The sequence below is a fragment of the Drosophila takahashii genome, chromosome 3R (assembly GCF_030179915.1).
Source record: "Drosophila takahashii strain IR98-3 E-12201 chromosome 3R, DtakHiC1v2, whole genome shotgun sequence".
NCBI lineage: Eukaryota > Metazoa > Arthropoda > Insecta > Diptera > Drosophilidae > Drosophila > Drosophila takahashii.
Genome location: NC_091681.1, coordinates 20,060,342 through 20,075,624, shown reverse-complemented (window position 1 = coordinate 20,075,624; position 15,283 = coordinate 20,060,342). Strand labels below are relative to the sequence as shown.

At 46.6% G+C, this 15,283-nt stretch overlaps 4 protein-coding genes across 5 annotated transcripts; 2 read left to right on the top strand and 2 right to left on the bottom strand.

Moving 5' to 3' along the window:
* Positions 1–626: 626 nt before the first annotated feature.
* pinta (prolonged depolarization afterpotential (PDA) is not apparent) lies at positions 627–1,854 on the top strand. The gene is made up of 3 exons (XM_017152056.3): positions 627–1,058; positions 1,148–1,377; positions 1,438–1,854. Exons 1-3 carry the CDS (start codon positions 666–668, stop codon positions 1,634–1,636), a joined length of 822 nt encoding a protein of 273 aa, XP_017007545.3. The 5' UTR covers positions 627–665; the 3' UTR covers positions 1,637–1,854.
* Positions 1,855–2,343: 489 nt separating this feature from the next.
* On the bottom strand, positions 2,344–4,224 carry mats (MOB kinase activator-like 1). Its single transcript, XM_017152057.3, has 3 exons — positions 3,800–4,224; positions 3,083–3,249; positions 2,344–3,023 (listed from the first exon to the last, which is right to left on the bottom strand). Exons 1-3 carry the CDS (start codon positions 3,811–3,813, stop codon positions 2,545–2,547), a joined length of 660 nt encoding a protein of 219 aa, XP_017007546.1. The 5' UTR covers positions 3,814–4,224; the 3' UTR covers positions 2,344–2,544.
* An 81-nt stretch (positions 4,225–4,305) lies between these two features.
* Nop56 (Nop56 ribonucleoprotein) lies at positions 4,306–6,312 on the top strand. The gene is made up of 3 exons (XM_017152055.3): positions 4,306–4,447; positions 4,611–5,013; positions 5,077–6,312. The coding sequence occupies exons 1-3, from the start codon at positions 4,445–4,447 to the stop codon at positions 6,165–6,167; spliced, it is 1,497 nt and encodes a 498-aa protein (XP_017007544.2). The 5' UTR covers positions 4,306–4,444; the 3' UTR covers positions 6,168–6,312.
* A 547-nt stretch (positions 6,313–6,859) lies between these two features.
* lqfR (clathrin interactor lqfR) lies at positions 6,860–15,072 on the bottom strand. Of its 2 annotated transcripts, none has more exons than XM_017152047.3 (6): positions 14,723–15,064; positions 13,119–13,320; positions 12,683–13,055; positions 12,525–12,621; positions 11,713–12,461; positions 6,860–7,832 (listed from the first exon to the last, which is right to left on the bottom strand). In XM_017152047.3, exons 1-6 carry the CDS (start codon positions 14,773–14,775, stop codon positions 7,357–7,359), a joined length of 1,950 nt encoding a protein of 649 aa, XP_017007536.3. In that variant the 5' UTR covers positions 14,776–15,064; the 3' UTR covers positions 6,860–7,356. The 2 variants fall into 2 exon arrangements, with proteins under 2 accessions (XP_017007536.3, XP_017007535.2); XM_017152046.3 differs by lacking the exon at positions 6,860–7,832 and adding an exon at positions 8,144–11,448 and having other exon boundaries at positions 14,723–15,072.
* Between the last annotated feature and the right edge of the window lie 211 nt (positions 15,073–15,283).

The following is a 15,283-nucleotide window of genomic DNA, read 5'->3' as shown; positions in this document are numbered from 1 at the left end:
ATTATCCCAATTAGTTTTGCTTTAGAAAAATTTATATTTCAAAATTTAAGAACATCGAAAAATAACAGTTATTTAAGATGTTTATTCTAGGCCACTTTGGAATGTAACAACTTTATAAAAATTACTCGAATTAAACCCCCACATAAAAATAAAAGTTAAGTAAACCCCGTTTGTTGTAAAATATAGTTCTGTTGGGGAAATTTTAATACAAAATAAATTTGATTTGCGAAATGCTGTTACAATTACGCCTTTTTTAATATATTTTTTCAAGTTACTAAGAGTTAAGATCACAAAACCGTTACAAAGTTGAAGTTAACAGCGGGTTAGCATAAAATGTAAGCTGATTCAAAGTTGCCCTCTCTAACGCTCGCGTTTCCTCGTCTATCGAAATCGGTAAGCTTAAAAATACAAGGCGACAATGTCAGCGCTTCTCGCCAATCAATTCGAATTAAATTAATCCAATTGAGCCAAAACGCAACAATTAAGCTTGCAATGGATCAGCAATTATGTATTTTTAGAATCCGTCAGTGGGAAATGCTGACGAATCGAGCGATTAAAAAAAAACGCTGAGAACGCGCAAAAGCTTGGAAAGCTTGTTCGTGTCGCAATTTGTTTATAAACAATTGCTTTAGTTTGCCAGCAGTCGTCGTCGCCAAAAGAGCGCCATGTGGTCGCGCAGCAGCAGTTCTAAGAGGCAGGTCACCACCAACGATGGTGACCCCGAAAGGGTTTTAGCGCAGGTCCAGGAGCTGAGCGACTGGCTTTTGGCCAATCCGCACATCAACGGGTGCAACACCTTCGAGAACCTGCACTTCTTTCTCAGAACCTCAAAATTTGATGTGGAGCGGACAAAGAAGAAGCTGAAGACCTTCTACCAAATGCGAGCGGAACGCACCGAGTGGTTCGATAATCGTGATCCCCAGTTGCCCGAAATCCAGGAACTACTCAATCTGGGAGTATTCCTACCCATCGGTGCGGATGCGGAACAAAGGATGGTGGTGGTGATCCGGACAGCGGCCCACGATCCCAAGCTCCATAGCCAGAACAATGTGTTTAAGGTGAGTCAGGGAAATACGTGCTTATATAAATAGTCTATATATCTTATAAATATTCGCTCCCTTGTAATTCTTTGACCTTTGTATTCCAGACCAGCAAAATGATATTGGACCTGCTGCTTAAGCTTGAACCCGAGACTTGTGCCCGCGGAATGGTGGCGATTCTGGACATGCAAGGCGTCCAACTGGGTCATGCCCTTCAAATGAATCCCAAGCTTATCAAGAGGTCTGTGGAGAGTTGGACCGCCTATCCATGCCAGCCCAAGTTACTGGAGTTTACCAACGCCCCGCGCCATGTTAACTTCTTTCTGAATACCTTCAGGTGGGTAATATGCTATATCTAAAATAAAACCAATGAAACTAAGTAAAGTTCCCTTTACAGAATATTCATGACGCCCAAGATAAGATCAAGACTTTTCGTGCGACGCGAGGGAACCTCTGTTATCTGTGATCAATTGCCCAAGGAGCTAGGCGGCCAAGGACTCGGCTATAAGGAACTCAGTCTGAAGTGGAAACAGTTGGTCGAGGAGAATGCCAATTTCTATTTAGAGCAAGACAAATACAAAAGCCAGCTCAAGTGATTGGGGTTAGTGTGGCGACAGTGATAACAAGGCGATTAGCCGAATGCTATAGATTAGTCGCAAACATTTACAATGCGCAAATGCACACAGGCGCATATCAGTTTTGTCATATTTTATGGAAGGGTACTATAAATACCACACAATTCCCAACTAAACTGCAATTAAATAGTATAAGCCTTTTCAAAAGGCGTATTTTTATCATGTTAATCTTTTTGTTTTTTTTTTTTTCGTTCCAAATAAAGTGTCATTGCACGATAAACCTAAAAGAGAGCTGCCTTTATTCATAATATTCTCTTTATTAGTATAAAACGTATCAAAAATGTTTATCAAGTCTACAATTATTATCAGTTATTGGGTGCTGTCGAGCGTCGCCTCACATTGCTGGGGTTTGCATTACAAAATCGCTTGATCCGCTGGACGACTCCGAGCTATATTGCGATAGTTTAATAGTAATAAATACATACAATACATACAGAAAGAAAAACGATAAACAGGGGAACACGCAGAGTTTGTGAACATAATATTGGATGTTTCTCGAAAGCGGGATGTGTTAGTGATTGAAGGCGTGCTGTTGCTGTTGCTGCTGATGCTTTTTGTTTTCTCCTTTACATATACATATAAATATGATTTATACTCCTTAAAGTTACGATTCACATATAAAAATATAGTAGTTGCTCTGATTCAGCAATTAGCCCGCTATAGTTCGGTTCACTCCGCCGATCGGCTGTTTGTTTTTTTTTTGTGTTGTTTTTTAGTGGGAGGCACCCCAAGAAGCAATGAACGAAACATAAAAGGATTGGCGGTAACTAACTAAAGCCAGAGCGCTCCCATCACAAGTCCAACTGCAAGCCCAGGCCACCGCCATCGCCGCCGGAATCCCTGGAACTCCCGCCTCTCTGCAGTGATTCCTATATCTGCCGCTCGTCCTTTGCCGTCAGCTTGTCGATCAGCTCCTGCAGCGGGGCCAGCTCGCGCCGCTCGATCAGATTGAACTCCTGCACGAAGAAGATGAAGTGCTTGAAGGACGTGTTGAGATGGGCCTCCTCGCCCAGCGTCACCACCTCTGTGAAGTGCTGGTGGTAGATGTGCGCGTACACGCGGAACAGACGCTTCAGTATGGTCTTGGCGGAGGAGTGAAAGTTCTTTGGAAACGGCACGCCGATCTTGGAGGGGAACAGGGTCTCGTCGTCCAGCTGGTCCTGCACCCAGGTCATCAGATAGTCAATGTACTTGGGGGCGCTGCACTTGATGGGCTTCTTCACGGTCAAGCCGTCGGCCCAGTGGTATTCGTATTTCGGGCCAGCCGACATGATGCCACAGGTCTCCTCGGTGCAAAACTCGGTGATGGTGCCGTACAGCATGTTGATCTGGTTGAAGAAGTCCACGGCTGCGGGGGATTGGGCATTAGAATAGCATTTTTAAAGGGGTATTCTATACAATACTCACTGTTGACCGCCACCCACTCGTTGAGATCCTCGCCATCCGGCAGGGCCACCGCATTGCGCAGGTTTCCCGATCCCAGAGTGGCTGCCGCGTGCTTCATGAGATCATACTGGTGGGTGCCCTCCGGGATGTTCTTCTTGGGCTTGAAGGTCTTGCTGGAACGGGAACCGCTGTGGAGAGAGAAGGGCAATAAGTCGCGGCCCCAACAACCCTAAACAAGAGTACAGTAGAACTTCTGTAAATGCAATGGGAATTTGATCCCAAAGAATATATTCTAACAATTTAACATTTTGTATAGCTTAAAATACATTAAAAATCGTAACATTTTTAAGACAGTGAGAACGGGGATTCCCTTTAAAAATTGTCTGGGGGACAGATTTTTACAATTAAACATTTTTTAAAGCATTTAATCCCAAACTTTTGTTTGTGGAATATAAAATTTTTACAATTAAACATTTTTTAAAGTTCAAAATGCATTAAAAATGGTAACATTTTTGGGACAGTGAGAACGGGGTATCCCCTTAGATTTCGGTTGAAATCCTAAACACCCCCGATTGAGTTAGGGAAGTTCCACTGTACAGGAGTTGGGGACAGCACCCCGAAAAGGGGAAACAAAGCCGGCAAGTCGGAAATGGGGGCGGGGTGATCCGAGCTTTCTTTGTGCTCCCTGCGACTGCAGTTGACGCACTCTGTTGCTCCTTTTTGCCCCCGAGAACTTACAACAAGAAGTCCATGGCATGCAGTTGATGCTCTCCGCCTTTCACTGGGCCTCCAATGGAATTTTCCTATGCGTTGACTTTTCCGGCGAGTGCCACACCGCTTTTCCGGCGCTCCTGTGACGTGTCAGCAGCTTTATTCGGCCGATTTCCACGCAATTAACGGTGAAAATAATCAACAAAAGTGGCTGGAACTCGCAGCAGGTTTCTTTCTCTGGACAACTGGGAAATGGAAATGGAAATGGACGAACGATGGTCTCTGGCCTCCAGTTGGGCGGTCTGGTCAGTGAGCTAGTGCCGGAGCCCAACAGCTGATGCGAGCGATTCCAGGAAGTGGGCCGAGCCAACTATGTACTTCTGTTGTGTTTATAAACGCAAAAATTGTTATAAATAAAAATCACACACAGAGACAGTTGCTGAAGGTGCGAGAGGGACAACGCGACAGGTTATCAGGCCATCAACGTGGCCAGCCTGTTGAAATAATGGAGTACGGTACTCTGGTATTTTTTCTGGTATGTCTTTGACATTCCCAAGCACGCTGGCTAGGGTCATACTTTCGAGTAGCACGTGGAAAAAACAACTGTGGCAGCATCGTGGGTGGATAAAACTGCGTAATTCTATATAAAAACGGCATTTATTCGGCATAAATATGGTAAATATTTGGTACTTACCCACATACCTTTAGGTGCTCCTTGGAATGCCGGTAGAAATAAAATGCTTTCCCGACGAAAACTAACCTAAACTGGCGGAGCACCCAAAACACATGTGCTTGCCACCGCACCAAACTGATCATTTTCCATTTCCCCCGCCTCCAGTCGACCCTGTACGTGCTGTACGAGCATGCGGCGGGCTTCTCGCTCTTCTCCGTCAAGGAGTTCGAGGAGGTGTCCATGTTCCTGCCCCAGGTGGAGTCCTCGGTGACGGACCTCGCCAAGTTCAATTCCATCGTGAAGCTGGCCGGATTTGCGCCCTTCAAGACGGCCATCGCCGCTCTGGAGAACATCAATGCCATTTCCGAGGGCATTGTGCCGCAGGATCTGCTCTCCTTCCTGGATGACTTCTTCGCCAAGCTGAAGAAGAAGAAGTGCACCCTGGGCATTGCGGATGCCAAGCTGGGAGCAGCCATCACTGAGGCCATTGGAGTGCAGTGCAGTCACTTTGGCGTAGTTCCTGAGATCCTGCGCGGCGTGCGATTCCATTTCGCCAAGCTGGTCAAGGGTGAGTTAGTTTCTCTTCAGAAAAAACCCTCTCTAATCTAATCTTATCCTCTATTTCCTGCAGGATTCACCGACAAGTCAGCGGGCGTTGCTCAGCTGGGTCTGGGCCACAGCTACTCGCGTGCCAAGGTCAAGTTTAATGTCCACCGTTCCGACAACATGATCATCCAGTCGATTGCCCTGCTGGATCAGCTGGACAAGGACGTGAACACCTTCTCCATGCGCATACGCGAGTGGTACTCTTACCACTTCCCAGAGCTGGTCAAAATTGTGCCCGACAACTACATGTTCGCCAAGTCGGCCAAGTTCATCAAGGATCGCAAGAACCTCACGCAAGACCAGCTGGAGGATCTGGAGAAGATCGTCATGGACTCGGCCAAGGCTCAGGCCATCATCGATGCCGCCAAGATGTCCATGGGCATGGACATCTCCATTGTGGATCTGATGAACATTGAGCTGTTCGCCGAGCGCGTTGTCAAGCTGTCCGAGTACCGGAAGAAGCTGTCCACGTACTTGCACAACAAGATGAACCTGGTGGCGCCCAATCTGCAGTCCTTGATTGGCGATCAGGTCGGTGCTCGCCTGATTTCGCATGCCGGCAGCCTGACCAATCTGGCCAAGTATCCCGCATCGACGGTACAAATTCTGGGTGCCGAAAAGGCGCTTTTCCGTGCCCTCAAGACCCGCTCCAATACGCCCAAGTACGGTCTTATCTATCACTCCTCGTTCATCGGTCGCGCTGGCCTGAAGAACAAGGGTCGCATTTCCCGATTCCTGGCCAACAAGTGCTCCATCGCGTCGCGCATCGATTGCTTCCTGGAGCAGCCGACCAGTGTGTTTGGCGACACGCTGAAGCAGCAGGTCGAGGATCGCCTCAAGTTCTACGAGTCCGGCGATGTGCCGCGCAAGAACATCGAAGTAATGAAGGAGGCCATCGAGGCAGCTGGCCAGGAGGCGGCAGCCACTCCTCAGTCCGAGAAAAAGAAGAACAAGAAGAAGAAGCGGGCGGCGGAGGATGATGGCGAGGCCAATGGTGGCGCCAGCAATGGAAATGGAGCAGCCGCCGAGGCAGAAAATGGCAATGGAAACGATGATGGAGAGCCAAAGAAGAAGAAGAAAAAGAAGAACAAAAACAAGGAAGCCGTGGTGGCGTAAATAGTCTCCATTACATTCAGCCTAGTGTTAGTTCAAACTATTACCTTTTACTTTACATGCTTCTTTTGTATTTTCTTTGACCCCAATGGATCCCAATTCAATTTTAATAAACATACATATACTTTGGAGGGTAGTCCCCCGGAAATTAGATTGTGTTTTGATTTGTATACCCGTTACTCGTTGAGTAAAAGAATATATTGTATTCGAGCAAAAGTATGTAACAGGGAGAAGGAAGCGTTTCCGACCATATAAAGTATACATATTCTTGATCAGGGTCACAAGCCGAGTCGATCTAGCCATGTCCGTCCGTTTGAACGCTGAGATCTCGGAAACTACAAAAGCTAGAAGGTTAAGATTTCCCACACATATTCTTTGGCTTAAGTTTGCAAGCAAGTTTGTTTCAGCCGAGCGCCACGCCCCCTTAAAGCCCACAAACGATTTTAAAGCGTCTGGCAGCCACATCTTTTAAGATTTTAAAAATGTATAAATGCAATTTTATAGTGTTTATAACTACCTATCGAAATGTAGAAGACATTTTTTAAATCGGACCATTCATTAAAAAGTTATGCGCAATCAAAATGTTTTATACATCCATCTCCCTCGCACTCCCTTTAGCTGAGTGATGGGTATTAGATAGTCGGGACACCAACCCGACTATAGCGTTCTCTCTGGTTTTAAATGAGTAGCACTGCTTTAATTATTGTTTTCACTTCTTTTATATTTCATATTTGTTTTACATTCAATTTATATACAGACACATCGTAACGTTAACTATTGCTAAAATTGTTTGATTTCATTATTTGTAGTATTTTGTTTAACAATTTCAATGATGGATCGCTCAGCCGTCCGTCCGCGCGTTGTGCCAACAAATCCGTTCAGTACAACCATTATTCAACTACTCTGTATTGCATTTGATGACGACGTTTCGACTTTCAAATTCCGAGTGGACAATCAGGACGGATGTGGAATTCATGGGTGTGATCCGAGAACTGCATCGGGGGAAACTCTTTTAACAATAAATTTAGCAACAAATTGCACGCTTCGCAAACTTTGTACAGCAAGGGAGATAAGAATAAGGGAAACGTAAATAATATATAAAACTGACAAGTTCGGCGATCGTGGAAATGTGAATGTGAGAGTGGAAATTTCGGGGAGTAGGTAATCAAGGGTGGAATTAGTCTAGACAATATCATTGAAACAAGTCGAAGGCCGACGAGCTGTTATTGTTATTATTGCTGTGATTCTGCTGCTGCTGCTGGAACGCTCCAAAGTTGGCAAATGCTGATTGGTTTTGTGGAATGCTCTGCTGAGGCGCCGAAGCCCCAAATATATTGGGACTGGTCATGGGCGACAGTCCGGGGAATCCGCCGCCACCTGTCTGCACATTCAGCGGGGCCTTGGCCGGACTATGGGTCTTCAGGGCGTTCATCGACGGAGCCGGGGCACTCGGTTTGCCCGACTTGCTCATCAGCAGGTTGTCCAGGTCGATGTTCATCTTGCCGCCCTTCAGGTCGCCCGACCAGGTGGCCCCCACATTGGTGGGCTGGACACTCGAGGCGTTGGTGGCTGCGCCCCCGTTGGTATTATTATTATTATTATTAGTCAACGACATGGGCTGGAGCAGATTGTTGCCCGTGACGGCGGCAATGGGAGGCAGCATATTGTCTGGAAAAAACAAAGGCAGTAATATTGTTAGTCGATTTTCCACTTTCGGTTTTCATTTTGGTATCACAAAAAGCTGTTTTGAATGTGTGGCTTCGATAGAATTGCAAATGCGGCTACTTGGTGATCGGCTAATGAGGTGGGGGCTACTCGGAAGCGTTTGCGCAGCAAATCAAGTGCAATTACATAGTCAAAGAATAGGTTGGTATCTGTATTATTTGGCTACTGCGCTTATTACGGTTTTATTGGGGTTGGTTTACCTAATGAGTCCGCGGCTGCGGTGGCCGCACAATGCCCGGAATATTGAGAAATGCTTTTCAATTCACCATAATTAAGTACATATATATATTTGAGAAATAAAATCGGATCCGATGTGTGTGTGGTTTGCAATACAAATATGCAGTGGGAGAAAAATCAAATAAACAAAAGAAAGTAGTTTAAATTAAGTTAATCCGTATATGTATACCTGCAATACAATGGAGGTTGAGAAGTACATAAACAATAACTTCTCGAACTATTTCTTATATCTAACAAATCTCCCTTTGGAGTCTATAAATATAAATAGAGTTTTAAAATGTTAATGAAATGTTTAAGGACACAGTGTTCAATGTTTGTGTGTTTGGATGGGTGGAATATTTTAATTTAAAATATAAAAATGAAGGGAAAATCGCAAGGGATTGTATGAAAGTAAAACTGTTATTTCACATTTAATGTATGAAAGTACATAATTCATACTTCAACTACATTATTTTTTTCTTTAATAACAGATAAGCTTTATGTATTTTGAATACAGTTATTAATAAGATCTCTTAGGTTAAGATAAGTTTTCAAATTCATAAAAATATCTTAAAATGGCTCAGCTAGGCAGCTTGTTCCATGGCGGCTGAATCGAATAGCTTGTAGCAGGTGTCCAGAATGCTTTGGGCCAGGTCTCGGCACTCCTCTGAAGTCTCCCCGCCCACAAGGGGCGATCTGATAAAGTCCTCCAGCCAACGCTGCAGCTCGTTCAGCGACTCGGCAAAGTGTTGGCCAAGGACATGGCTCGGTGTGGTGACCAGGGCGATCCCTATTAGCTGCAGAGTGGCCGCACGGACGCGGGCCTCGGCATTAAATCGCACAAAGGCGCACAAATCGAAGATCTCGCGCGTCATCGCCGGCAACAGTGGACAGTTCTGGGAGCACATGACCAGCACGGAGAGCGTGTACAGCAGATTTACCAGCAACTGGGTGTCGATGTCGTGAGATATGTTCTCGTACTTGACGAACAGCATCTGCCGTGTCCGCTGACCTCTAACCAAACTGAAGAAAAAGGTACCGGCCACCGGGTGGAAGGGATTGGCTCTTTCCATTCGATCCCCTGACTTTGGCTTGCTGAAATACCTTTTGGTCTTGGCCCGCAGTCGTTCGCGAATGATCCTTTGGGCAGCGGCCAGCCGAGCGGCAGGACTCTCCTCCTCCTGCTGAAGCTCAAACTTTCGCGGCTGCTTGGCTGCCGGCGGCACAATATCCAGGATTTCATACTCATCTTTCTTGCTATCATCGCCTGAAAGTTCTTTGGCCGCCGCTGCCAGCACCTGGAGGATTAAGATACGCACACTGGCTGCGTAAGAAGTGTTATCCGTGTGGAACTGGCGGCACAAGTACTCGGCACAGGGACCAGGATGTGCCACGCAAATGGCCACACAACACTTGAACTGAGTACGCTCAAAGTGCTCGTAGTAGAACTGCATTTCCATGACCAGAAAAAGCTGGAGCAGATCCAGGGCCAACTGGGTGTCATGCCTGGCCAGCTGTCCTCGGATGAGCTGCTCCGCCGTGCCCAAGGCTCCTTCAAACACCTGATAATTCTCCACCTTAGTTCGAAGCAGCTGCAACAAGTCCATAACGAATTTCGGGCGCTGCTCAAGGGTGCTGGTTATATCATTGGACATGTCGTAGGGCTTCAAATCATCATCATCGTCTTCGTCCAGCGGCTCATCGTCATCCGAGTCCAGCTGCATTCTAATATTCTCTGTCTTGCCAGTTGGCTTTGCTTTAATTTCGATATTCTGGCCATAGTTTTCCTCCCTATCTTCTGAAGAACTCATAAAGTCCCTGAGATGTGACTCTAATTGTTTCACCTGATCCTCATTGGGCTTCTCATCCAGCTTAGACTTGCTGGGGCTATCAAAACGAGCCAACTCATCGAACTCCTCGAAGATGTGCCACTGCAATGTATCCTTCAAAGTCTCGTAATCAAAACGTAGACGATCGTCCTCTTTTGTTTCAGGCAAAGCCATAAAATTGAATATTAGCTCCACTGTCTTCATGCCCACATGTCGCTGGAGGGCATCTGGGGACTGCAAATGGTTGCTGAGTCCGTCGTGCAGCTGACGCTTGGTGTCCAGATCCATTTCAAGATTTCGGCAGAGGCACTTCCCAGCCAAAACGAGCAATTTGGATATGGCCAAGTGCTCCTGGCTGCTCAGCTTGTGCAAGGAGATGCGCTTAGACCAGATTCCCAGCAACTGATTGAAGAGCACCTGCAGTTGAGCAGGAGCCACCACATTCAGATAACTCGCCAATGTTGTAAGCTGCTTGTTTTCCACTGGTGTCCGTTGGAGTGGCAACTTCTGCAGCAGGCAGTGCTTCCAGTGAGGAGCTTCCAAGGCAGAAGCGCCTATGAGAACGTAGAGATTTAGCTCCGCAGAAAGGGCCGATTGAGCTGTTTTCAGGCAAGCAGCAGGATCCAGTTCCCTCATTATGGTATGCACCACCTTTCTTCCTCTGGGAGCCACGGCGTAGTCTTTAAGCACCCGCAGGAAACTCTCCAAAGTCGGGACATCGTTAATTAGGTTCACAAGCTGTGACAAAAGCCAGGAGTACGGTTCCAAATCAAAGTATTCCCCGCTATCCTCACACTGCAGCACAAAGTACAAGGACTTCAGCCACTGGCGCAGTAGAAGCTGCTGATAAGAAACAGGGGCAAACATCTCCGGCAGCTTTCGTCCCAGACGATTGGCCACCTGGGCCGGCAGACCGATGAGCAGTTGAAAGAACCCCTTCACCTGGGCATCCAGCTCCTCTACGCGCCTCTCGGGCATTAATTTGATAGTCCCGGCAAAGCGCTGCATCAAGGAACCTCTCTGGCGGGAAATATGCAGCAGGGCGATGGAAACCAGACCCTCATCCTTCAGCATGGCTTCCAGCAAAGACGTTATAGTACCGGGAAACTGATCCAATCTTCCCTGAAGCGTCTCAAAGGCAACGCGCACATAATCAAAGCTGTGATCGAGTTTCAGCAGGTTCAGGACATCCACATCCCGCGAGGGTTCGGGCCAATCCTGGCTGAAAAGCTCTACCAATTGGTTGAGCAACGCCGCATACTCTCCATTGGCCAGCAAACTCCAGTCGCAGGTCTGTCGATCGAGGCCCACCAACTGCTCGGGGGTAGCAAATCCGGGCAGTGCGTTGGTATCATGCAGTTCCCTCAAAATACCCGCCACTTGGGAGGCAGCTGAAGCGCTCTGAACCTGCTCCAAGTCACGCAGCAGCCTCTGAGCCCTGGCCAAAGCCAGACGCACTGCCTCTGGCGGCGGCGGTGGCGGCGGAGAAGGCGTTTCCAACTGCTCTTCGACAGCTGCGAGAGAGAACGAGAAGAGAACGAGTGCATCCGATTGGAATATGTTGCCGTTTATGTGTGTGGAAGGAGGTGATAGTGTATCTTTGTGTGGGGCTGGGGAGCTCGAGGTAGAGATAGATGGCTCTAGTCAAGCTCGGGAGGCGCGCCTTCATGCAGCAATTCCTAAATACGTCATGACAATTACTCTAATCCTAATCCTAATCCTAATCCTAGTTCAAAGTTAAGACTAAGTTAAGCTACGTAAACCGAACTCCAACTCACCCATGGGCATGCTTTGGTGAATGGACAGATCGCCCAAGCCCGCCAGGAGATCTGTGGCCGTTGTGGCCGCCGCCGTCGACGCGGGAGCAGCGTTGAACAGGTCAAAGGAATCGTTTGCCGGCGTGGCCGTCTTCAGCAGATTCCCGTCCAGAGCGGAGGTCGACGTCGTCGATCCTTGGAATGCAGCAAAGTCGGCGAACTCATCGTTGGCAGCCGGAATCAGGCCCGTTGAGGGGGGCTCGCTGGTCGCCGCTCCTCCAAAGGCAGCGGCAAAGTCTCCGAATTCCTGCTGGCTAGCATCGCTTGCACGCGGATTAAAGTCATCATCTTCGTCCACAATCACAGCGGCACTGTTCAGGGTCTTCTCCTGCGCCGGCGGTGGCGAGCAGGTCTTGAACAGATCGTCCAGCAGATCGTTGTTATTGCTTTGCGTATTATTGTTGGCCGTTTTGGAGGTGGACGGTGATGGCGAGCCGCCGCCCATTAGATCCACGCTGGTGGGAGTGTCGCGGTGAGTTGGCGAGTGAATGCCAGCAGCGCCGCCGGGAGCTGGCTTTCCAAAGTTGGCCGCCGCACCCAGATCAATCTTCTTCTGGGACAGCGCCGGCTTGGCGGACACCGTTGAGGTGGGCTGCTTGGAAACCGGCGAACTGACGCTCTTCGGGCGAATGTTCATGTTGAGGCTGGAGGGCTTGGCCTCGCTGGCCACCTCGGCGGGACTTGCGCGGTCATTGTAGCGATAGTTACGTCTGTAGAGAAGATGAAACTGTAATTAGTAAGGCTGTTTAAATGGAGGTAAACCAAACACTTGCCTTGGACTGGGTGAGTCGCTGTCGGATCCCTCGCGCTCTCCATCGTAGTGAGTATCATCATCCTCATACCGATCCTTATCGGCGTTCTTGTCGGAGTCTGCAGATGGAATCAAATTTTAAAAGATATAATTGTAAATATAGGTTTATCTTGAACTTACACCAATTGTCTCCACGACTAGAGCGACTTGAGTAGTCACCATCGTTATAGCCACCGCTACCGCCGCCTCCTCCGGACCCACCACTATATCCGCTGTAGCCTCCGCTCCGCATGCCCATGGCATCGCTGCTCATGCCGATATACTTGTCCTTGTTCTTCTTCGCCTTCTTGCGCTCCTCCCGCAACCGATCGTCGTCCTGAATAAAGTCTATAAGCTCTCGTACCTTATGCCTAACGTTAATACCCTGATCCTTGCCGCCCTCGTCGGTGAACGTGTAGTTCTCCAGCGAGCGCAGATCGTAGATGTGCTCCCGGGAGGAGGTAACCACGCGCTCGGAGCCATTCCGCACCAAATAGTTCAGCAGGAGGAGGCTCTGTAAATGGGGAATATTCGTTATTTCTAAATTTATTACTTTCATTTGAATTTAATCACTTACCTTGTAGGTGCGTCGCCAGTTGGTTTTGTTGTCTTGCAACATGCGCTTCCACAGCATGGACATCACCTCGGGAAAGGTTTCATAGGAGAAGGTGGAGTAGGCCAACTCCTGCATGAGGGGTCCCGTGGGCCCCCAGGGATCATCGTTGGTAGCCTCCCGCACCTTGCCCTCCGTCTCCGTGTAGTTCATCACGACATTGGTGCTGCAAGAGGATTTATATGGCGTTAAAATGGTGAAGATAATATATGTAGTAGATATGTAAATAGCCCTGATTTCTAATGGTGCTTTTAAATCATTGAGTTAGTTAGTTAGTTGCTAATAACATATCAACTAGAAAATCATCTTTCGGATCACAATCTTTTTGGTAAATTTAATATTATAAGGAAATAATTGGGTGATTAAAATTGTCTTAAAATCATATTTATCTAATTTGCAAGAGGATTTGGATGGCGTTAAAATGGTGAAAATAATATATCTAGTATATATGTAAATAGCCCTGATTTCTAATAATGCTTTTAAATAATTAAACAATTCTTTAATTTATCTCTGATCTAATAGAATTAATAGACAATAATATTTTACCGATCTTTTTAAAACCAGAAAATCATCTTTCGGTGATTAAAGTTATCTTAAAATCATATTTATCTAATCTTATAATATTGATAGGCAGGCCTACCCTTAATCAATAATATTATCGTGAGCTCCCTGTAAACTTAAACAGGGCTTATAGACTTGGCACATTGATAAATTCAATTGAGTGTTGATAATCAAATAGATATAGCGCCAGTTAATCAGAACTGGTATCTTAAAATAAACGGTGTGTGACAATGCGCCTTTACAATGCCCCCAGATAGAGATAAGTTAGTAATACGACTTCGCTGAGACGTTGATAGACGTTCGAAACGTGATGGAAGAGGGCTAATTGTCGCAACTGGGCCAGCTAGTTGTTTCTTATCAGTTGGCGATAAGCCCTAGGAACAGCGAACTCGTTTCCCGAATATCAACTGCACTTAACTTAATGATTTGCGAGCTCACTATTGGAACTCCATTGACTTGGAATTAGTGGAACAATAGCCACCTTTTTAGGAACCAGCACCCCCATAATTGGGGCTGGTGAAAGGGGGCAGCCGTAATTAATAATTCGATGGCGAAACAGAAACACCCATTTCACTGGAAAGCCTGGAAGTGGAAGTGTTAACACAGGTGGAAACATTTTGTTATATTTGGGCAGTCGAAAGCAAACAAATTGTTTCTTGATAAAGCCCCACGCACACATACACACATGGATATCCATATCGGAATGCGGTGTTGGTGTTGGTAAAGCTCGTTTGGAATTACGAACAACCTTGAAAACAGGTAAAAAACTGAACCTAATCCAGCACCCCGATGCAGTGCATCCATTAATGAGATATTCCTTTGAAAAAGGAAGGATTTCAGCAGGATATACAAGTGTAAAGACGTATGGGGAGTAGGGGGCGTGGCGGGAAATCAGGGATTTCGGGAAGTTGGGGCGTGGGAGTCTCTACGTTCACTTTGCCTACAAGGGGAATGTTATACACACATTCCATTGCAAATACCAAATGGAAATACTCCTGATCACTTACACCTTGTCCGCCAATTCGCGCACTTTCCACATGCTGATGAACTTATCCACCATTTTGGAGCTATTGAATGCTACGGAATTTTTCACACAATCTCGTCGAAAAGTGGCTGGAAAATCCAACTACAACAAGACGTCGAACTCGTTTTCGCTTGGCGTGCCGTTCTTCGTGTGTGCGATTGCTGCCGTACTGCACTTTTGCATGGAAACTGCGCACTTTGCTCGCACCGCGCTATCCGCCGTAAACAAAAATGTAAAAATTTAAACGAAAATTGTAAAACAAAATCACAGCAGAGCAGCTAATTTGGTGAGCTGTCGTGGCCAGTGTTGCAAACAGTGCTGCCAACTCTCGCTTTTGGGAATGGCTAAATGCAAAGGTGCTAGGCTAGCTATAATTGAAAATTTGGCTTGAAAGATAGATTATTAAATTATAAATTAAAAATTCTTTTAAAAATATTCTTCTTTGAATTTACATTATTATTTTTTTTCCAAATATGTAATTCTGAACGGAAATTCCAAAATGAATATCCAAATCGAATTAAAACAAAGTTCCGTCTGACGGGTT

Coding starts and splice junctions, on each gene's coding strand:
- Nop56 (XM_017152055.3), top strand. Junction 5,014..5,076: donor TTTCGCCAAGCTGGTCAAGG/GTGAGTTAGTTT, acceptor TATTTCCTGCAG/GATTCACCGACAAGTCAGCG.
- mats (XM_017152057.3), bottom strand. Junction 3,024..3,082: donor CGAGTGGGTGGCGGTCAACA/GTGAGTATTGTA, acceptor AATCCCCCGCAG/CCGTGGACTTCTTCAACCAG.
- pinta (XM_017152056.3), top strand. CDS start 666: ATGTGGTCGCGCAGCAGCAGTTCTAAGAGGCAGGTCACCACCAACGAT. Junction 1,059..1,147: donor GCCAGAACAATGTGTTTAAG/GTGAGTCAGGGA, acceptor TTTGTATTCCAG/ACCAGCAAAATGATATTGGA. Junction 1,378..1,437: donor TTCTTTCTGAATACCTTCAG/GTGGGTAATATG, acceptor TTCCCTTTACAG/AATATTCATGACGCCCAAGA.
- lqfR (XM_017152046.3), bottom strand. CDS start 14,775: ATGGTGGATAAGTTCATCAGCATGTGGAAAGTGCGCGAATTGGCGGAC. Junction 13,321..14,722: donor CGCGAATTGGCGGACAAGGT/GTAAGTGATCAG, acceptor ATCCTCTTGCAG/CACCAATGTCGTGATGAACT. Junction 13,056..13,118: donor ACTGGCGACGCACCTACAAG/GTAAGTGATTAA, acceptor CCCCATTTACAG/AGCCTCCTCCTGCTGAACTA.